Source organism: Delphinus delphis, chromosome 15 (genome assembly GCF_949987515.2).
Source record: "Delphinus delphis chromosome 15, mDelDel1.2, whole genome shotgun sequence".
Lineage (NCBI taxonomy): Eukaryota > Metazoa > Chordata > Mammalia > Artiodactyla > Delphinidae > Delphinus > Delphinus delphis.
In genome coordinates this window covers 8064847-8088061 of record NC_082697.1, presented here as the reverse complement: position 1 = coordinate 8088061, position 23215 = coordinate 8064847, and the positions used below count along the sequence as shown (strand labels likewise).

Sequence of the window (23215 nt, the reverse complement as noted above, 5' to 3'; positions counted from 1 at the left end):
ATGAAAAACAAAGCAAGACATATTTTTTAAAAACCAAAATCTAGCAGCTCACATCTGCTTTAAATTGAGTCTCATGACTTTTGCATTTCCAGTGGCTAACTTTTACCATATTCCCTGGGTCTCTCTACACACAGCTAAAAAGACTAAGATGATATATAATAATGAGTATTCTGTTCTTATTCTGTATAAGAAATTGGTTTTTATGACATTATTTAGCCAGAATTGGCACATATTTCAAGCTTCCCACCAAAATTTGCATTAAAATACCATTAACATAAGTGGAACATTTTAAAGACAAGCTAACAGCACTATTAAATTGCTAAATATGTATATATGTGTGTAGGTATATCCCACGCACACAAAATTCCAAAAACAAAGACGCATACGTAAATCCAAACCCAAACACACTTCAAATGACCTACCGTGTCTTCCAGATCTTTTTTTGTTTCAGCTTTGTTAGGCGAAACCTTAAAAGTTTGAGAAAAACCAAATGTTAAAAACCATAGCTCTAAAAAAAAAAAAAACCATAGCTCTGTAGGGTGTTTCTTTTTCTTTCTTTCTTTTTCTTTTAGTTCCCCGACCAGGGACTGAACCTGGGCCCCGGCAGGGAAAGTGCCAAGTCCTAACCACTGCACCACCAGGGAATTCCCTATTTCATATTTTTATTTAGGGTGGTCCACTTCACTCTACAAGTAAGGAATGTAATGAGAAGTCCTTTTAATTTAGTAGAAACCCATGGACTTCTGGGTAATACCTAAGTATACATAAGTTAACAAAATTAATATTTTATAATGAAATGCATCAGATCTTATACATTCACTAAGAGCTTGACCACATTCAAAACTGTCTCCTGGAATGGCTACACACTTTCCAACAAGTCCACCACTAAATCCAAACAAATGTACAAGCCTTTGGTGTTTGTGGCACATTCGGTTGACTTTTTCTGTTTTATCTTTTGAAGTTGGTCTTGGCCTTTGGGAATAGCCCAAACACTTGGAGATGTCTGTTTAATTATGCATTCACGCATTCAGCCCTTTTTTGAGTGTCTGGCAGGTGCCAAGCTGCGGGGTCTGAAGAGTCAGACAGGAGCAAGCAATGCAAGATGTGAGTCCCTGCCTCCACCCAGTCAAATGGGAGCTTTAGATGTAACAAGATAGTGATTTCTACAGTTTTATTTGCCATTTGAGTGGCAAAAATGCTTTGATAGGTCAGCAACTCAAGGAAGTATTTTCCAATTATTTTTATGATCAATGACCATAAGATATCCAATTGCAGTAGCGTTCTACTACCACATAGCTCATGTCGCATAGTTAATCTCACAGTTCGCAGCAACTAAAGACTCCTTCACTGAAAGCCAATTCCCTTACGAAGCACATCTTGTCCCTGTTCTCCAATGTCCCAGCTGCATCAAGCCGTTTAGAGCAGTAACATTCAAGTATGCATCATTCTTAGATCTAACAAAACTTTTGAGCAATAAAATTGAGGAATAGAATAGAAAAGGAGATGAAACTGCTTACCAGAGTTTTAAGGAAGCTCATGATGGAATTATTATTCTCTGTCTGGGGGTCCTCCTTTGCAATCTCCAGTTCTTCAGGGACCCCGGGGACAGAGCAACTCACAGTTGGGATTTCCTGTCCTTCTTTTCCCGTGCCGTCAGCTATGTCCTAGGAACAAGACAGAGTTTTCATGGTTGCCGCTTGTTGAATGTGGACTCTCAAAGTAATATTTTTGCTTCGCGCCCCTGTCTCCCTTACCCCCTAATTCCAGCCATACTTCTTCTGCCCACGGGGGTGTAGAACAATCAGGAGCTTATGAGAGTCACTCTTCCTTCCCTGCCCCCTCTTTCTAACATAATCAGCATTTGCAGTTAGTTGGAGGGACATTGTTTGGAGCCAGAGGCTAACAAACGCAGCAGTGCACGTTGCATCCCAAACAAAAACCCTTTTCTCCCAATTCTGCACAGAGGTTATGTATGATGCCAATATTTTGTGGTCTTCCAGTTTAATCATGGAAGATGCCTCTATCTGATTTCCCACAATCCCCGCAGTGCTGAATTGTATCAACTGAAAAAAAAAGTACTGATGTTTTAAAATAATAATTCCGCTTTCAGGATCTGGGAGTTAACTGTGTGAAGGATGTGCTATTGGGACGGATTTTCCTCTCTAACTCACCCAGGAGGCTGGGATGCAGGCTGAATATCCTCCTTTTTTTCACGTTCACTCCCATGACCTTGGCCCAAGCCAGGTTACCTCAAACCCATTCATTCTTCAGCCTCGGGCTCAAGTTTACTTTCTCCACTGAAGTCTTTCTGGGCCACAGCACCCATGGAATCTACTCCCTTCTCTGAGTTTCTAGACCACCTTCTCCGGCACACTCATTTGGCACGTGGGTTACCCTAATGCCAAGGACTGGGCCAGAAGAACCTGCATTAAAAACGGGGTTATTGGGCTTCCCTGGTGGCGCAGTGGTTGAGAGTCCGCTTGCCGATGCAGGGGACATGGGTTCATGCCCCGGTCCGGGAAGATCCCACATGCTGCGGAGCGGCTGGGCCCGTGAGCCATGGCCTCTAAGCCTGTGCGTCGAGAGCCTCTGCTCTGCAACGGGAGAGGCCACAGCAGTGAGAGGCTCACGTACCACAAAAAAAAAAAAAAAAAAAGAAGAAAAATTACATAAGTCAGGACTTCCCTGGTGGCGCAGTGGTTAAGAATCCACCTTCCAATGAAGGGGACATGGGTTTGAGCCCTAGTCCGGGAAGATCCCACATGCTGCAGAGCAACTAAACCCATGCGCCACAAGTACTGAGCCTGTGCTCTAAAGCCCACGAGCCACAACTACTGAGCCTGTGTGCCACAACTACTGAAGCCCACACGCCTAGAGCCCGTGCTCCACAGCAAGAGAAGCCACCGCAATGAGAAGCCCATGCACCACGACGAAGAGCAGCCCCTGCTTGCCGCAACTAGAGAAAGCCCACACACAGCAACGAAGACCCAATGTAGCCAAAAATAAATAAATGAATTAATTAATTTAAAAAATACTACACAAATCATCAAGCAGGTGTTTGGAACATGAGCCATTATGAAAGTGGTACCAGGACTAAATCTAATGGAGAGGTGCCCCACTTGGCCTGACGGAGCTATTGCCTAGGAAATAGTTATTTATTTCCAATCACTCATTTACTCACCTTCACTCAATAGCTTGCTGGGGGAATTCTGACCATGTACAAACTGTATCGAGGCAAAATGATATTAGCACGGGCTCTGAGGCCAGCCCGCCCAGACTCCACTCTCTGTTCCATCCTTCACACCAGTGCGATCCTGGGCCTGTTCCCTGACATCTGTGCCTGGGTTTGCTCATTTGTAAAAGGGGGATCAGTAGCACCTGCCTCTCAGAGTGGTCGGGGCGTAAATGGGATAATCCATCCACAGGATTTGGCATGGTGTGTAGCACATAGTAAACATGCAGTGAATGCTAGCTATTATTATCATTATCATTATTGTTACTGTCATAGTTTACGTTACTGAGCCTTGTTCTGAGCCCGGTGAGATTAACAAAAATGAATCAGACACAGTCCTCTCTCGAGATGCTTACAGTCTCACAGTGGATAAAGGCCAGCAGAGGGGGATAAGTACTCGCATAAAGAGATAAAAGAATTCCGCTAGCCCACTTAGCCCTGCACAGCGTTTTCAACCAGTATTAATGCCCAGATGCCACCCGAACCAATTCGATCAGAATGTCTGGAGGTGGGGCTCAGGCGTCAATATTTTTAGAGCCCCTGGGTGATTCCAATGTGCACAAGGTTGAGAACAGCTGAAGTACAGGGACAAGAAAGGTGTGAAGATGAGGTGGCGTCTGCCCTCGGCCCTGGAGCCTGAGCTACAGGTCGACGTGCGGAGGTGGGGGAAGGATGGCGTGCTGAGGAATTTTAGACAGAGGAAAGGGCGTGAAAAACATGTAGAAAAGGATGAGGTGGGGATGGGGGTGGGGAGGGTTTCGGGGTAGATTGTTCAGGTCAACTGAGATACAGATAAACGCAAGGTGGTTAGAGAAGACCACCGTCAGTCACACTGAGCTTCCTCTCAATCTGCTGGGCAGCAGCTTATAGAGTAGGCGCTTTCTAGGTGGAAGGTTTCTGGGCTGGGGGTGGAGTATGGGGCAAAGAGCCCCGTAGCAGAAGAAGCAGTCGAGGGGCTTCCCTGGTGGCTCAGTGGTTGAGAGTCTGCCTGCCGATGCAGGGGACACGGGTTCGTGCCCCGGTCCAGGAAGATCCCACATGCTGCGGAGCGGCTGGGCCCGTGAGCCATGGCCGTTGAGCCTGCGCGTCTGGAGCCTGTGCTCTGCAACGGGAGAGGCCACAACAGTGAGAGGCCCGCGTACCGCAAAATAAATAAATAAATAAAAAATAAAAAAAAATAAAAAAAAAAAGAACGTAAGACTCTGCTTCCAGGAAGAAGGAGGATATAGACTTTCCTTCATTCCTCCCAGTAAACACAGTGGAAAATCCTGGACATTATGTAGAAAACAAACACAAAAGGACTCCGAGTGGTGGAGAGGAGAAGGCAGGCCAGCTAGGTACCTCAACAACAAGATGGTGGTGAGTTGCCTGGGTTTTCCTTTTGCCGCAGATATCCTGGACTTGGAGTTGGAGAAGCCAATGACCAGGAAACACCGATGGGCAAACCCTCCCGAAACGCCTGCTCGAACCAAAGGGCTAGGAAAAGGCCAGTCTAGCATATGACAGAAAGCTTTTAGACAATAACTGTTCTCCACCAGCCAAACACCGTAGAAATGCAAATAAAAACCACAATGTAATATCACCTCACACCTGTCAAAATGGCTATCATCACACAATGTTGGCGAGGATGTGGGGAAAAGGGACCCTCGTGCTTTGTTTGTGGGACCCTAAACTGCTGCAGCCACTATGGAAAACAGTGTGGGGTTCCTCAAAAAATTAAAAATAGGCCTACTGTATGATCCCACAATCCCATTTGTGGGAAAGAAAATGAAAGCAGAATCTTGAAGAGATGTCTCTACTCCCATGTTCATTGCAGCATTATTCACAATAGCCAAGATATGGAAACAACAAGTGTGTCTGTCTACAGATAAATGGATAAAGAAGACTGTATATAATATATATTATTCAGCCGTGAAAAAAGAAGATAATCCTGCCATTTGTGACAACATGAATGGACCTTGAGGGCATTATGCTGAGATAAATGTCAGAGAAAGACAAATACTGTATGATATCACTTATATGTGAAATTTTAAAAAGCTGAACTCATAGAAATAGAGAATGGAAAAGTGATTGCCAGTGGCTGGGGGGTGGGAGAAATGGGGAGGTGTCGGTCAAAGGGTACCAACTTCCAGTTATTAGATGAATAAGTTCTGGGGAATCTAATATACAGCATGGTGACTATAATTTACAATACTGTATTATATACTTGAAAGTTTCTAAGAGAGTAGATCTTAAATGTCCTCATCACAAGAAAGAGATGGAAATCATATGAGGTGATGGAGTTGTTAACTAACCCTACTGTGGTAATCATTTTGCAGTATATACGTGTATCAAATCATCAAGTTGTACACTTTAAACTTACACAAAAATTATATTTCAGTTACATGTCAATAAAGTTAGAAAATAATACCATTTATACTTGTACCAAAAATGAAATACAAAATATGTACAGGACTTATATGCAGAAAACTATACAATACTGATGAAAGGAATTAAAGAACATATAAACAGAGAGACATACAGTGTTCATGAACTGGAAGACTCAACACAATAAAGGTGTCAATCCTCCCAAGGTGATATACAGGTTTAATGCAATTCCTATCAAAATCCCAGCAAGATGTTTTGTAGAGATAGATGAGATTATTCTAAAATTTGTAAGTCAAAGGAATTAGAATATCTAAAGCAATTTTGAAAAAAAAGAATTAAGTGGGAAGAAGCAGGCTTCCTGATTTCAAGCCTTGTTATTTAGCTATAGTAAGCAAGGCTGTGTGGTACTGGTGGGTAGAAGCATAGACACATAGTTGACTGGGCCAGAAGAGAGAACCCAGAAATAGACCCACACAAAATGTGCCCAACTGATTTTTGACAAAGGTGCAAAAGCAATTCAATAGAGGAAAGATCAAAATGGACCAAGGACTTAAATACAAAATGTAAAGTATAAAACTTTCAGGGGAATTCCCTGGTAGTCCAGTGGTTAGGACCCTGTGCTTCCACTGCAGGGCGCAAGGGTTCAATCCCTGGTCAGGGAACTAAGATCTCACATGCTGTGCAGCAAGGTCAAAAAACAAACAAACAAACAAAAAACAAAACAAAAAAAAACCTTTTAGAAGAAAATAAGAGAAAATTTCTGGGATCTATGGCAAAGAGTTCTTAGACTTGACATCAAAAGCATCATCCATAAAAGGAAAAAATGATGAACTGGTCTTCATCCAAATTAAAAGATTTTGCTTTGTGAAAGATCCTATTTAAAAAAATGGAAAAAATGGGACTTCCCTGGTGGCGTAGTGGTTAAGACTCCGCACTCCCAGTCCAGGGGGCCCGGGTTCAATCCCTAGTCAGGGAACTAGATCCCACATGCTGCAACCAAGAGTTTGCATACCACAATTAAGGAGCCCGCGTGCCACAACTAAGAACCAGTGCAACCAAATAAATAAATACATTTTTTTTAATGGAAAAAAAGCTAGAAAGGAGGAGAAAGTATTTGCAAACCACTTATCTGACAAAGGACTAGAATCTAGAATAAATAAAGAATTCTCGAAGCTCAACAGTAAAACAAACAAAAAATTCAAGCAATCCAATTAGAGAATGGCAAAGACATGAAGAGACATTTCACTGGACAAAAGATATAGATGGCGGGCTCCCCTGGTGGTGCAGTTGAGAGTCCGCCTGCCGATGAAGGGGACACGGGTTCTTGCCCCGGTCCGGGAAGATCCCACATGCCGCGGAGCGGCTGGGCCCGTGAGCCATGGCCGCTGAGCCTGCGCATCCGGAGCCTGTGCTCCGCAACAGGAGAGGCCACAGCAGTGAGAGGCCCGCGTACCGCAAAAAAAAAAAAAAAAAAAAAAAAGATATAGATGGCAAATAAGCAAACGAAAGATGTTCAATTTCATTAGCCATTAGGGAAATGCAAAGTAAAACTACAATAAGATGTCACCACACACCTATCAGAACGGGTAAAGTGCAAAATAGTGACAGTTTCAAATTCTGGCAAGGATGCAGAACAACTAGATCACTCATACTCTGCTGACGGGAATGCAGAACGGTACAGCCAATCGGGAAAAGTTTAGCAGTTTCTTAAAAAACTGAATATGCAACTCCAACATAACCTAGCAATTACACTCCTGGCTTTTTTTTCCCCCAGAGAAATGAAGACTGACATTCACACAAAACCCCATACATTAACGTTTATAAAAACTTTATTGTAACGGCTGAAAACTGGAAATGACCAAATGTTTTTCAATGGCCCTCATATTTTACTGATTGAAGTATATACTATTTCAGTCCTGAGGCAGGGCTGAAATTTTGGCATTATCAACTAAAATTTTAAAAAGAGGGGCTTCCCTGGTGGCGCAGTGGTTGAGAGTCCGCCTGCCGATGAAGGGGACGCGGGTTCGTGCCCCGGCCCGGGAAGATCCCACATGCCGCGGAGCGGCTGGGCCCGTGAGCCATGGCCATTGAGCCTGCGCGTCCGGGGCCTGTGCTCCGCAACGGGAGAGGCCACAACAGTGAGAGGCCCGCGTACTGCAAAAAAAAAAAAAAAAAGAAAAGAAAAAGAATATATTCTTTTACCAAGCGATTCCACTCCTAAGGGTTGCTTTTAAACCTCAATTCACATAAGTGTGAAATAACAAATACACGAGCTTATTCACTACAATGAGGTCATGGCAAATGTCTGGAAACCTGCCAAATGTCATTAATAAGGTCCTGGCTAAATCATGGTACATCCATTCATTGGAAAACTATGCAAGTGTTACAAATGAGGAAGCTGTACAGATATAGAAAGTAGTGTTAACTGGGAAAAAAAAGCATGGGATAGAACAGAGTGTATATTATATTACCATTTGCTTAAAAAAGAAGGAATTTGAATTTATACTTATCTTTTGCTTAATATATGCTCAAGAAAGACTCATTTAAAAATACAAACAGTGATTCTCTATTGCGGGTGGCATTGGTAGAAAAGTATACCGTTTCATAATTTCTTATTTTGAGCCATGTGAATGTATTATCTATTAAAAATTAAAACAAAATGTGGGCAACTAATTCCAAATTTTAAAAAACATCCAGAGGGCCACACTCAACGCAGTTTGGAAGACGATCCAGCCCAAGGCCACCAGTTTGTGGCCTATGCCTTAAATATTGGGTTATTGGTAGGAGCTTTGTCCTTAACTACAAATACATCTGTGCTATTCTCATGAGGCCTGCAGATCATTCTCAGCAAACAGAAATTTTAGATAGAAACATAGGCGTTCTCCAGGAAATATCTGGAAACTTCTTTTTAAGCAAACAGGTGTCCATGGTATCAGCTTGCTTTTCATCCATATGGAAGAGGCCTGTATTTTTTTCCTTTCTGTTGGCTTCCAAGGGCAAACAGATAGGAACACTAGTTAAGTGATCACAATTTGTCATGTTGAAAAATTGTGCTGCCTCATCCTAATTTGATTGCCTATAATAAAACGCATATGGAACTTCTGGTACCTTCCTTCCACTGTAAATTGTCAATTGGCTTTCGTCTTTCTCTAAGCAAGGTCTGCATTGTCCAAGTGAAAATACAAGTGAAGGCAGGACGATCAAGGCTAAAAAAAGCTTTGTCTGGAACTATTTGTGATGAATGTCTACCTCATCTAGATGTCCCCACCGATTGTGCATAATGGTTTCATTTTGAATCTTTGTACCGAGAAATCAGTGTCTAACAGGCAGTTTAACACAGGAAGATTTGTCTAAAAAAATGTTGACTGGTACAGAAACCCATTACTCTTTTCCATCTGTTGGAAATTCGATCCACAGGCTGCCTGGGATTAAAGGGAGGAGCTATGTTTCCTCTCCCACTTGGTTGCCCCAGCGGCACAAAGGGCATCATCTGCTCAGCAACAATGTTCTCTAGACATACATCACGTCTTTACTTTTTTTCTTCTGGGAGCACATCACCTGCATACACCCATTGTCAGACTGGGGATGAAAAATGGGATTTGGTTAATTCTTAAAAATAAAAATTTATCCTCCAATTCCCATAGAAGGGGAAGCAAATTACTGAAACAAGCAGGAAGGAACTCTAAGAACAAAGTCTACCAATAATATTTAACGGAACGTCAACATTTCCGAAAGAGTTGGGCTTTTTTTGTTTTAAACTTTGTTTTACTACAAAGCCCAAAACCACCGAAGGAAGGTCTACCCCTGTAGCTAATTTTGTATTTTTATTTTTTCCCACTATAGCTTCCCAATGCACATCAACGGATAAAAATGCACTCACATCTTTTAAGCAAAAATTAGGAAAGAACGCAAGTAGCACAACCTTAAGAAGTGCCAATTACGAAAGGGCTTTGAAAACTGCCACCCACGACAAAATTCCTCTTTCCAAAATACACATGAGCTATACGTGTTAAAAATCAGTGTTATTTCTGAGCAGGAAATTGCCACACAAGCTCTGGACTGCACAGTTCCGGAATTACCGTGAGCGAAAATAACCTGTTAAACCGCTTGTTACTACTGCAGTTTCTAATACAGTTCAGGATGCTGCAAGCTTCATAGCGCTATCTAGTGGAGGAATCAGGAAATTACCTAGATTGTAGTATTTTCCTTATACTTAGGCAGTACTCAGTGCTTACTTGCTCTGTTTCTAAAAAAGAGAAAATCTAGATGAGCAAAGAGTAAAAATATAACATGCACCCATTATCCCATTACAGAAAATAACTACTACTAACAATCCGCAATTTTTCTTTCCACACCCCTCTTTGGGTGGAAGGATGAATATGTGTGGGCAGGCAAGGCAAATATGATTTTTACCCAAAAGGGACCTTTCTGTATATATTATTTTGAAAGCTGCTTTTTCCTTTTTTTTTTTTTTTTTTTTTTTGGCCACACCACATGGCATGTGGAACTTCCCCAACCAGGGATGAAACCCACACCCTCTGCAGTGGAAGCACAGAGTCTTAACCACTGGACCACCAGGGAAGTCCAGAACCTGCTTTTCTTATTTAACATTATGTTATAACCGTCTTCACATGTCAATACTTCTATTTCTATGTCATCTTTGTTATGATGTCCAGTGTAAGGGTGTACCACAATCAGTACAAAAACCCTGCAATTAGATCTTTTAGATCTTCCCAACTTTTCTCTTACAGGCAATGCCAGACTTAAAAAAAAAAAGCTTGTGGATAAAATGTTGCCCATTTTCTCAATAAATTCCTAGATGTCAAATTGCCTTTTCAAACCTTCTTAAGGCTTTAAAATTGTGTACTGCCAAAGTGCCACGGTTGAAATAAACTTCCTAGTGATGCAGGTAGTTAAGAAATTATCAGACACTTCAGAGGGCAATAAAAAGAACATAAAAATATTGAAACGTGAAATCCAGATTTTCATATTGTCTTCTGGCATGTTTTCTAATTGGGGAATCTGCATGACACAGATCTAAAAATGCTCCACTTACCTATTTTTCCCTCCTCTTTTTGGGAGGAGAGAGAGGCAACTGTTCATTTTAGCTGCTTATGCTAATTGAATCAAGCGAGGTTGGACCAATTATCCAGTATGATGCTCTTTATTATAAATCATAAGATCACCACCTGTTTTAATATTCTGTAGACATAACCTCAGGATGTTAAAAACTCATATTCTATCTTGGTGGCAGAAGTGTAACATAGCACCTTGACATGGTAGAGCCTCATTAGCCCATGATATTGACGGATGCAGAGATGTTTTAGTTAAAAGATTAAATAAACCAGTTGTTCATTGTAGTCATAGGTGGAGAGTGGAAAGAAATCTATCAGAGAAAGCAATTCACACTTTCTTCCTATAAATAAGGGTTTTCCATTTTCTGTCTCAGTAACTCCTCTGCTTGAGGGGTAAGTGAATTTGTCAACTTGATTTCCAATGGCAAGTGAAATGTGGGTCGAGGATTAAGCAATACAATGTTCTTTCCTTGCTTCTGTTTTTGGCAACAGTAATTACTTTGAGGATATTCCTAAGAACACATAAGTTGGCACACTTTTTTTTTTAAATTTATTTATTTTTGGTTGCATTGGGTCTTCCTTGCTGCGCAGTGTGAGGGCTTCTCACTGCGGTGGCTTCTAGTTGTGGCACGCGGGCTCAGTAGTTGTGGCGCACAGGCCTAGTTGCTCCACGGCATGTGGGATCCTCCCGGACCAGGGCTCAAACCCATGTCCCCTGCACTGGCAGGCGGATTCTTAACAACTGCGCCACCAGGGAAGCCCTGGCACACTCTTAAATAGAGTCCATTATGTATGATATAAAATTGAAAAATACATTTACTGTGGGCAAAGGGTGGGTGGAGAGTGATTCCCACTTCACATCAGGCAAAAAAAGAATCTGTGGTAGATTCTTCTGTTCTATGATCAGTTCCAACATGTGCAACCTCCAGACTGATAATGACAATTTACACTTATTAGAGAAAAAAATATCCAACATCAAAAAAAACCACTTCAAAATACAAAAGCAAATAACCCACAGTCTAGAACGAGTTTGTCATCTGTTTAACAAACACTTCCCAGGAGTGAGAAAACTGTTTTGAATGCTGCCAAAATTAAGCTGCAGATTTTCTAAGAATGGTTTGGCCTTATGCAGAAAAAAGAAAAGTCACATCCTTTTTCCTGAAGTTTTACATTAGACCAAATCCTTCCTGACCCTACCCCCTACCCAATCCTAATTACCAGCCCCTTCTCTTCTCTGCTTTCTCAAAACTCTGTTTATTTCATTTGTAACCCTTTTAATACACTGGAACTCTTTGTGTATTTATTTTCGTGTTTATTGCTGGTCTTTCCACTAGAATGAAAGCTCCCATGAGGTACATCATTCTATCCATCCTAAAATCATTCCTGGCCCAAAGCAAGCACTCAGATGTTTGTTGAATGAATAAATTAAAGTATCAATGCCTCCCATTTACTGTTCAACACCTGCCGACAAACTGACTCTTGGGCTGGATTTATAGTTTATTAGCCAGATGGTCACCTAAATTGCTTCAAATTGCCTTATGTGCTACGAAGGATGCAAAGTGGTCTCTGATGGAATTACTCTCAACTCTACCACAAGAAAATAACAGTGCAAGTGTTATAGTGAAGGACAACTCACACGCTGTACTCTCAGGAACCAACAGGGAGGGGTGGGGACTTGGGTGAACTGGGGAGTGAATGCCCCATCTCGAGGGGCAGTCACAACTGACATCCCACCTGGGAATATAGGATGAAACTTCCCATTTTCCAGAAATTTCTGAAATACGGAATTCTATTGAAATCTCATAATTTAAAACTATTGTGAACTTTGTCAATTTCAAAATGTTATCAATTAATTAAAATATTATTTAAGACACTGCGTAGGTCAAATAAAACCCATCTGTGGCATGATGCATCCTACAAGAGCCCATTTTCCAACTTTGGTCTACATGCGTAGCTCAGCATTTCCTAGAAGAACTATTCCTTGGAAGATGCAACTGTTCTATGGATAATTAAGTCTGAGAAGCAGTTAAAGTGAAGCAGGTGTGCTTCTGCTGCAGAACTTTTCAGAGGCTTTAGTAGGCTGGCATCACTGTGAATCTTCAGGAGAGTATAAAGCAAGTACTATTTTCCGAAACTATTGACGGTGGCACCCTATTTCTAGGCTGATCTCACTGGACTGATGAGTCCACAGAATGTCAGTTTGGGAAATACTAGCTTCAGGAGTTTTAAAAAGATATGTTTCCAAAGGTTCTAAACGTTCCCTCTTTTTAAACTCACAGGCACAGTGACTAAGCCTGTAGGTGACAAATTCCAGCTCTGCCGCTTTCTAGCCACTTTATCTTATGCAAGTTACTGCACTCCTCTGTGAGTCAGTAAATGCTCAATAAATCAGGACTGTTATTATAACCTTGGAAGGAGAGAATCAGACTGGATAATGCCAAAGGGAAAGTAAACTCAAAATTTATTTTGCAAATTCACTGCAAAACACAATTCACTTGATACTCAACCGTGATGATTAACACCCTAACATGTTAAAGGCTGAATGAAAAATACCAAATAAATAGTAGAGATTCATGATTCTACATAGTTTATCTATGAGAAAACATCTATAGCGTACATATATTTCGAAATCATTTTTATTTAAAGTTGTGTTAGGCAGAGGTGATAATGAGATTGCAATAATACATTCCAACATTCTTTGAAAAATTGTAACATGATGTGTACGTACCACCTTCATCCTTGTCAAGTTCATCTAACGAACATTACTGCCTGCCAGGGTGTGCCAGGCAGGGTGCACTGGGGACACCCAGTTGCATAAGAAACAGTCACATCCCTCAAGATCACTGTCTCCCTATGTGAAAAGGGTGATGGTGGTAGAAAAGAGTTTTTCAAACTTCAGATTGTGACTACGGGTGGACTGGAACATAATTTAATGGATCAAAACCAGCATTAAAACCATCAAATGAAATAGACTGGAAAGAATAGAAAATAGCCTGTGTTACGTGCGGTAAGAATACTACTATTTGGTGAATTCTTTGTTTCATGTACATGCACATGTATCACATCAAGATGTAAAATCTATTTCTTACTGTGGATCAGTCAAGTTAAAGAGCTATTTATTGGGCTTCCCTGGTGGCGCAGTGGTTGAGAGTCCGCCTGCCGATGCAGGGGACGCGGGCTCGTGCCCTGGTCCGGGAAGATCCCACATGCTGCGGAGCGGCTGGGCCCGTGAGCCATGGCCGCTGAGCCTGCACGTCCGGAGCCTGTGCTCCGCAACGGGAGAGGCCACAACAGAGAGAGGCCCGCGTACTGCAAAAAAAAAAAAAAAAAAAAAAAAAAAAAAACAGAGCTATTTATTTAAATAAATTACCATAGGGAGATACTGTAGTAGCCTTTAGCAGCTCCATCCACTTAATGTTCTTCTCACATAAAGTTGATAGAAAATAATATATCTGGTTTCTACCTGTGACATATCTTCTTTGCGGGCAGAGCCTGCTTTCTACTGAAGAAACTTTCCACCCCCCCCATTGTACCTCCACCCAGATATGTGACTTCGTTTCACCAATGAGTAAATTTTAGGAAACTCCTATTTTATTTGATAGAACATTATGACTCTATACACTGCTTGGAACTATGGCAACCTTCTTAAAACCACAAAGCCAATATTTTACAATAACTATAAATGGAGTATAACCTTTAAAAATTGTGAATCACTATCTTGTACACCCAAAACTTATATAATATTGTACATCAACTAAACCACAAAAAAAAAAAAAAAGAAAGAAAAAGAAAAACCACAAGGGATCAAGCCTGTGAACCAAGCCAATACACAGAGGGCACTGAAGACTGATGCATTCTGGGGCTGTGAAGATGCTGAACCAGACTAAACAACCCACTTCTCGAATTCTTATTATGTACAAGAAATAGTACATTTCCTTTCATTAACGAAGCCACTACTGATTTTTTTTTTCTTTACTTGCAACCAAAGGTACCATAGATGATATACTATCCAAACTCCATCATACTGGAAGACCATTTGCTCTATTTCATTATTCTTTATTTCTAAGTTTCTGACAATTTAGAAAATATACTATTTCATTTAGCATTATTATTACTGACTGCCCATGTCATCTCTGTCCTTGCAATAGCGTCTAGGGCAGGCAGTATCTTCCTCTTGTGAATGAAAACACAAGGTTTTGAAATGAGTGAGTGTAACAGGCTTTGGTCACTGCCAGATCTTGATTCCAGTTCTGCCACTAATTTAGCTGTGTGGCCTTGAGCCAGTAACTTAACTTCTCTGAGCCCTGGCTTCCTCATTTGTTAAATGGCAATAAAAATATGTACCTTGTTGTGTTGTTATAAGAATCAAAGCCATTAAGGTGTGACAAATGCTTACTACACAGCCAAGGAATAACCAATTATTAAAAACTGGGGCAATTGTTATTAGTTGACTCTACCACACAGCTAGTAAGTGGTAAAATCTGAACTCATTCCTGTGTCAATCAGGCTCCTAACACTTGCACCTCTGCTACAGTAAATGTTTCACATCAAATGTTTCTTAGTGCTAATTTATAAAGTTCATAAAAATTATAGCGTTATAGCTGAAAACCTTGCTTACTCCATAACCTGTATAATTTAAGACAGGTTTTCCCTCTTTACTGACAAACACTTTTGGGTGGATAGTTCTCTCTACCTGTTGAAATGTCATGGCCTTCTGGCCAGAGGTAAACAGGATGAAATAAAAAACACACCTTGTAATTCACTTGGCCTTCAAATGCTGGAATGAGGGGATTTTTTTTTCTTTTTGATTTGAGATTAACTTGATATTTCCAATACTGCATGTACTAAAATTTTTAAAAGCACTTCCTCACATCATTATTTAATTTTTCATAGTTGCAACGTTATTGCAGTTTCAAATAATTGGTATAAACATAATATTGAGCATGAGAAGTATGGGCTTTGGAGACGGACACGTATTCTTTTTTAGCTGTGTAACTTGGAGTGAGTGACTTGATTTCTCTAAAGCTTTGATTTCTTCATCTGTAAAATGGTAAAGATACAAAAATTCCCTTGTAAGTTTTGATGTTTCAGTGAGATGATTCCTTCAAAGTGATTTTATCACAGAATTTCACTTAACATATAGAATACCAAAAAAAAAGAAAAGAAACACTAGAGGGATTCACGTCATCAGAAACCAGCCAGGAGTGGGGACATCTCGTCAGCTTCGTGGAGAACTTGGCACTTGAAGGTGAAGTAGATTTCTGATAAACAGAGAGAGAAGGAGATACAGGTAGAGAAAATCCTGGGGAGCAGAAGGCATCTGCACAGGTCATATGTTGGCCATTTTGACCAGATAAATTTAGGGGAATAGGGGAAAATACAGTTAGACAAACAGACAAAGGAAAGCTTGTAGAGACCCTTGAATGTCAGACAAAGAAAACGGGGCTTGCGGGTATGGGGCTTGCAGGTATGGGTATAGAATAAATTCTGTTATTTCTAAAAATAATTTTACAACTCTGGCATCTTTTTTTTAACCCAAATTAGGACTTATGCCTTTGGTTATGTAGCTTTCAAGTTAGATTCAATTGTGCTATCTCTGCAGGTTTTGGTTGAAGACTATGGAGGGGAAGGGTAAAAAGACTAAAATGTGAAGTAAGGGGGAGAAAAACCGTGATACTGATAATATTTCTCAAAATGCAATAGCTCTGTGTTAAGTACTTTACATGACTTATTTAATTTTCAGAAATGTGAATAATGTGAAAATGTGCTTGATATTATTATTATCCCCATTTTACAGATGAAGAAACTGAGGCTCAGAGTGGTTAAGTAACTTGCCCAAGGTCACACAGCCAGTAGGTGACAGACACAGAGTTGAAACCTAGGCTACTTGACTTCAATGCTTATGTTCTAATTCACTACTTTATACCATGTAGAAAAGGACTGTAGAGATCTTGGTTCTTTCATTCCAGTTCTACCACTAAAGAGCAGTGGTAGGATGGAGTTGCCAGTAACTGAGATGAGAAGCCTGTGGATTAAACAAGTGGGTATGTTGTCGGTGGTGGTGGTGTTGAGTGTGAATGAAGAGTTCAGTTTTGGACCTATCGAGGTCCAGATGTCCAGTAGACATTCAAACAGCGGTGTAGAAATCCAAGTAGACAGGCACCAGAGGCAGCTAGATACTCAAGTCTGGACTTCGGGGGTAGATCTAGGCTAGAGACATCAATCTGGGACTTGTCAGCAGATGGCTATATTTAACCCTTGGGACTGGGGGAGATCTCCAAGGAAGGAAGGAAGTGTAGTTAAAGACGAAGACATCCAAGAACTGAACGATGGGGACTCCGATGTTTAGAGGGTAAGACTCAGCACGAGAGATTAAGGAAGAGCAGCCAGGGAGGTGGGGAGCCTGCAAACCAAGTGAGGATGCTGCTTCAAGAAGGAAGGGATGGTGGGCTGTGTCAGGTGTGACCCGCAAGTAGGGTAGGATAAGGATGGAGATGTACTCAGTTTGGCAGCTGAGGTGAGGGGGGAGGTGTGACATCGTGGCAGCTTTGACAAGAGCAGGTTTTATGGAGGACAAAGCCTGAATGGTATGTGTTCAAGAGAGAAAAGAAGAGGAGGAAGCAAAACACTGAGTACTTCTCTAAAAATCCGTAGCCTGAATGAATTTCAGGATCAATGCACTTATCACAACCTCCCTTAAAAATGTGTGTCTTGGGACTTCCCTCGTGGCACAGTGGTTAAGAATCCGCTTGCCGATGCAGGGGACAAGGGTTCGAGCCCTGGTCCGGGAAGATCCCACATGCCGTGGAGCAACTAAGCCCGTGCGCCACAAGTACTGAGCCTGAGCACTAGAGCCCACGAGCCACAACTACTGAGCCCGAGAGCCACAACTACTGAAGCCCACGCGCCTAGAGCCCGTGCTCCACAACAAGAGAAGCCACCACAATGAGAAGGCCGTGCACTGCAACGAAGAGTAGCCCCCGCTCGCTGCAACCAGAGAAAGCCTGCGCGCAGCAACTAAGACCCAACACAGCCCAAAATAAAATAAACAAATTAATTAATTAATTTAAAAAAAGAGTGAATTGAAAACAGACAAATACCATATGATTTTTAAAAAATAGTGTGTCTCTTACTAGATCACATGATCTTTGAAGGTCTAGGACCATAATTTATCTTTTAAGTGCCTTGCACAAGGTTGGTGTTTAAATAACACAGAATTTAATTAAACTTTTAAAAGAAAAGGGATAGTCTTGTTTAAATCTCCTGAATCTGTGCTTGGCAACACTTAAAGCACCCGTACCCCCAACCTAAAGACACTTCTGGAATTAACCAGTGACAATAGAAATTCAGTGTTGCTTTTTTTTTTACCCACTAAAGATCAAGTTTTCATGATGCGATCAATTTTGAGAGGGCTGAATCTGTTAAATGCGTATTTATAATTCTGGTTCAATTGTTGGGGTGAGAGAAAAATTACAAAAAACCCACCTCATCCCTGCCAACACATTGGTTTGTGTGAATCACAGCTCAGTGAAACCTTTCAGGCATATAATCTATCTTTTCTTTGGCCTATGTAGTAAATGCTTCATTTGTTCGTGAATTCTGGCCTTGTTTTAATTATGCTATGCTCTGAATGTAGTTTTATAAGGCACAAAAATAAGACTGTCGTTCTGAAAACACAGAAGATTTGTGTGTTTCCCCCAGAATGAAATGGTGGCATCTTTCTCCCAATTCACGGCTCTGTGGGTTTGTGGCTGGAATTCCAATCCAGTAAGAGACACACAGTGAAACCGGGTGGTGGGGGGGAGGACTGAGTGGGTGGGAGAGGAGAGACAGCTGACACCGCTGAGCCGAAGGCATAATTTACCCTAAGAATTCTCAATCGATACATTGACGGCCACTTATGCATCATGTGCTACTCCCACCAAGAAAGCCATTGACTGAGAAGTTTTATTCCTGTTACTTTCTGAGGGCTGGACCCTTTCATTACACTTCCAGGACAATTGATTTTTCCCCAAAATACAGACTGTGCAGCCAGGGACCAGAACAGAAATCTTAACAATCAGAAGGCTGTTGTTGTTAAAAACCTTTACAGATATATGTATTTGAATATCCACAAGTTTACAGACTGGAGGAGAAATGAGTGGCTATTTCATAACTTTTCCATGTTTTATAAGCACGTAGGGCAGAGTGAGCACTCCATATTTCAAATCCCAATGATACAACCAACCAAAAATGGAAATTTGTAGTGGAACAAACACAGATGCAAATTTCATGGGTGAATCTAGGGAAACAAATTCACTTATTCCAAAAGGAAGATAAGTGACAATTTTTAGATTTTCTGAGAGGTTACTAGAACTTCAGGCTTGACTATATTAAATACCTTCCATGTTCCCAACACAGACCCCATCTTCTGAATCTCATCTCATTCTGGAACTCATTCCACTCCAGTTGAGGTGCTGTCCCAGAGCACTCAATTAAAATAAAACTGAGTTGATAAAGCACAATTCTAAACCTTTCTGCGCTCTTCTTAGGATAGGAATGGATGGATCACATTAAGCTTTTAAGGTTAAATACTTTCAAGGGTCAGTTCTCGGAGGCTGAACGGGTTTACTTAATTAGGATGGAGATTTCGGTGCATCACAGACACCTATCCCAAGATGGGGAAAGCTCAGTCCTTCATCCTCTTTCCATAAATAACTCAGCCTTTTCCTAACTCAAGCAATGGGCTGGCTTTGGATGCCCATGAAAATGAAACATGTGACTCTTCAAAAACTCAGAATGGCCTTAGTAGCCCATGACCAATAACAAGAAGGCAACAAGAGTTTCCCCACTCAAAGTAAAGTAGTAAAGAGCTTCTCAAATATTCATGAATATTGATGACCAGTTTATAGCCCCAAGACAAGGATCTTTCGGGCTCCAGGTTTATACATTTGATGGAAGGTTCCCTGGGCCAGGTAGGCTAATTCTCCTCATGTCTGGACATCCTCTCCAACACTTGGCCTTCCCCACCAGAGCACTGGGCACCTTGCATTGTCACTGTGAGGTTTTTGTACCTCTTCTCTCTCTAGACCAAAAACTCCCTGAGCACCGGGACCCTGTCCTGTCCACCACTGTGGCCGTGCTTCACCTGCACCTGGCAGCGTCCCCCTCAGTAAAGATGTGATGCCAGCATACATCTGAAGACTCACTTTGAATTAAACAGAAAGCTATTCAATTGGCTCCTGAACTGCTGCATTTGGGGAAGTGGGTGTTTAAAGGGCAATTTTTCTAACTTTTGAAAGAAACTATAATAATCAGTTCTTAGAGTAAAAATTTACAGAAATGACAAGAATGCTGATAGCATGAGCCTAAACATACGAGCCTCATCATCTGTGCCTCAATTCTAACAGTCCAGAATTTTCAGGTGGTGTCTAATATTTACAGTATAATTTTTGACAGCATCCTGGATACATTAAAACCTCAGATTAATGTGATACTCATTTTCCTGAAGGAAAGTAATATCTGGACAGTGCTTAGAACAGAGCCTGGCACATTGTAAAGGCTAAATAAATGACAGCCAGTGTTATCATTAGCAACTTGGCAGGGAAGCTGGTTGTCATGAAGACAAATATATTGACAGCAACGATACACGACCATGTAATAAAAAACAACCCAGTTAATTTTTTCCTGGGTCTAAGCTCAAGTAGGGGCACTTTACTCCCAAATTTTGAAAAATCCTGTTGTTGAAATCCATTAACTAAGGGAATAAGTGCCTTAAGATACAATGTATCTACTTTTATTTCCTTCTTCATTCAAGGAGTTCTTTTCTCGGTCCCCAATACAAACAAACTCTCAAGGTTAAAATCAAACGCTCTTTTTAAGATCAAAAGGACTTGCCTTTCTTTGCGCAGGAAAGAAAGCAACCGGTTCAGATGCCTCCTTAAAAAAAAAAAAAAAAATCTCGTTTTTTACAAAGGTATTACTCCAGCGTGTTGAAAAATAATTTGTACATAAAAGAGTCTGCCCAGAGCTGTAAAAGCTCTTTCTTTAAACGCACACTTTAGTGAAAAAGATAGTTAAAGATCAGTCCAAGCTATTAAACGGAAGAAGTGAACTGCATTCCAACAAAAGCCCATAAACATTCTGTATATGAAACCAGCTACTGAGACGGGCAGGTATTTAAGTCTTTTAGGAACCGTTTTTATTCTGCTAATGCTTTTCCCTCCAGCCTCCATTTGATCATAAATGCAACCTGTCCACCTCTGCCTTTGATAAATGGAAGGACAGATTCATCTGTATGTGACTCACCTCCTCTTTTCTTTTACGTGAAACAGATGCCACAGCTGTTGCTGTTCTTCCAACAGATGTTTCTGCCCCGCAGAAACCCTGGCGAGCACCGCGCTGCAATGTGCTGCTGGTTCTAGAGGGATCCGCGGCTTGAGACCTTGTCAGGACCCCTCCGTGATGGCACAGCAACACACGTGCAATCGTCCTGCCCCACAAGTGCCCCCCGAGCCTGCATTAAGAACAAAACGGATTGTCTTACCCTCTCTGCAGGGACATCGTCCGACTGCGTGGAGATTCCAGGAGTTTCGGCGGTGGGGTGGTGATGCTCTGCACTCTTGGCTTCCTGCTGGCGGTCCACGAGGGCCTTGTCCCGTCCCTTGTCCAGTTTGAAGAGTCTGTCAAAGAAGCTGGAGTCCTTGGGCTTGGAGGGGGCTGCCCCTCCGGACTCAGATAGACGAGACTCTGGTCCCCAAGTGGCAGAGGGCCCCTCGGCTTGGGCCGGGGTCTGCACGGGGGTTTTATCTGGGTCGCAACCCAGTGCAGCTGCCACCGGAAGCGCCATGGGCTCACTCGGGTCTTTGTTCCCTAGAGCTTTATCAGAGCTGACATCAAGCTTCACTGGTCCAGTGGATGAATCCGTGGCTTGGTCTCCGGTACGTCCTGGTACAGGCCGAGAGAGTGTCAAGAAAAAACGAGATTTAGCAGCTGGTGTCTGGGGTTTGGCCTCCTTCCCAAGATTCTTCCCGTTGGCATCCGCAACAGCGCTTATCTCCATTGTCTTGAGGGAAGAAGTGGCCACATTATCCTCCTGGACACTTGTTTCCAAATCAACTGTAAACACAAACATCAACAGCGGTCATTCAGCCCAGCGAGGAAATTCAAGGATTGCTAATGGACTCCCAACGTCTCCTACACAGAGGCTGTGATGCAGTCTGGGACTCTGCTGTGCCTGGGTCCCTCTGCGGAGCAGAAGTCAGCTATCGAGGTGTCTTCTGACCCTGCTTTTCTCTGGAGAGAGGAATGGAAGATTAGGGAAGAGGAAAGCCAAGTTACTGGAAGGCACGCACCAGGTGCTGTGTTAGTGACACATTAATTATCTTCTTTATCTCCGTGGGAATCCTGTGAGAAGCTAATTATCATGATTTCACCTGGGAGGCAGGACAGCAGTTATGGGGTTAGGAGAACAAGTTTCCCAGCCTCGGGACTTATTGTTGTTTGGGGCCGTATCATTCTTTGTTCCAGGGTCCACCTTGTGCCTTGCAGGGTGTACGGCAGCATCCCTGGCCTCTACCCACCAGATGCCCATAGCATCCCCTAGTGGTGACAACCAGAAATGTCTCCGGAAGTTGCCAAATGTCCCCTGGGGGCAAAACTCACATTCGGGAACCACTGAGCCAGACTGTCAATTTGAATCTGAGTTACTTAACTTTTCTGTGCCTCAATTTTCTGGTAAAATGAGGCAAATAGTAGGACCTACACCCATAATTTTGTCATGAAGATTCCATGAGTTAATATTTTTAAAGCACATCAAACAGTGCCTGGAATATAGTAAATGCTCAATAAATGTTATGAACGTTAGTTATTGTCATTATTCATGAGTGAGAAAATGGACAGCCAGAGAGGTTGATCCACCTTCCCACAGCTGGCCAACAAGCAGAATCTGGTTATGGGCAGAAATCTGACTCCAAAGTTCATGCTCTATCTTATATTCTAGAAAGTTTCCACTGTGAAGTCTGGAAGTTCAGATGTCTACACAGGAAAGTGGATTAGACCTTGGGCCGCATGGAGGCAGAGTGTAGCGTTACCTGTGCAAGACTGTGGGTGCAGGTTCTGCCCCCTCCAGGGAGGGGTGCTGTTTCCAGAATCCACCTGTTTCTGTTTTGAACTCTGCGTCGACCTAACTGAACTGCATTCTTTTCGAGGGCCCTTTTCTAAAGCAGTGCAATATTAAGGGGAAAAGATACACTACAAAATTGGAAATCACAGCTGAAGATCAAGATTCTCTACCGATAAGCTGTGTGACCTTGGGCAGGTCACTAAAACTCTTTGAATTTTCTCATTTGTAAAATGGGAAAAATAGAAGCTCCCTTGCAGGGTTGTTCTGATGTTTAAAGGAGAAAACTCATGCAAAGGATCAAGAATCCTGCCTTTTCCGTAGTAGCTGCTTAGTAACTGACAGATACTGTGACTGTGTAGTTTGTAGTCAACCACTTCTTAATATCTGTTTGCAGGATGATAGAAAGAGAAAGAAGAGAACCGAGGTTTATTTAGCTCA

General features: G+C 41.9%; 1 protein-coding gene across 5 annotated transcripts in view; it reads right to left on the bottom strand.

The window, feature by feature from the left end:
- BCAS1 (brain enriched myelin associated protein 1) overlaps positions 1–23215 on the bottom strand; it is a 95344-nt gene that overhangs the window by 46051 nt on the left and 26078 nt on the right. For 4 of the 5 annotated variants that reach the window (XM_060033385.1, XM_060033388.1, XM_060033383.1 and 1 more), the window contains 3 exons: positions 21200–21771; positions 1518–1664; positions 423–467 (listed from right to left, as the gene is read on the bottom strand). In XM_060033385.1, the coding sequence (XP_059889368.1) occupies positions 423–467; positions 1518–1664; positions 21200–21771 (764 nt within the window). Of the gene's footprint in view, positions 1–422; positions 468–1517; positions 1665–20550; positions 20593–21199; positions 21869–23215 lie in introns of those variants that run through there. The other variant, XM_060033384.2, reaches the window with a different exon arrangement.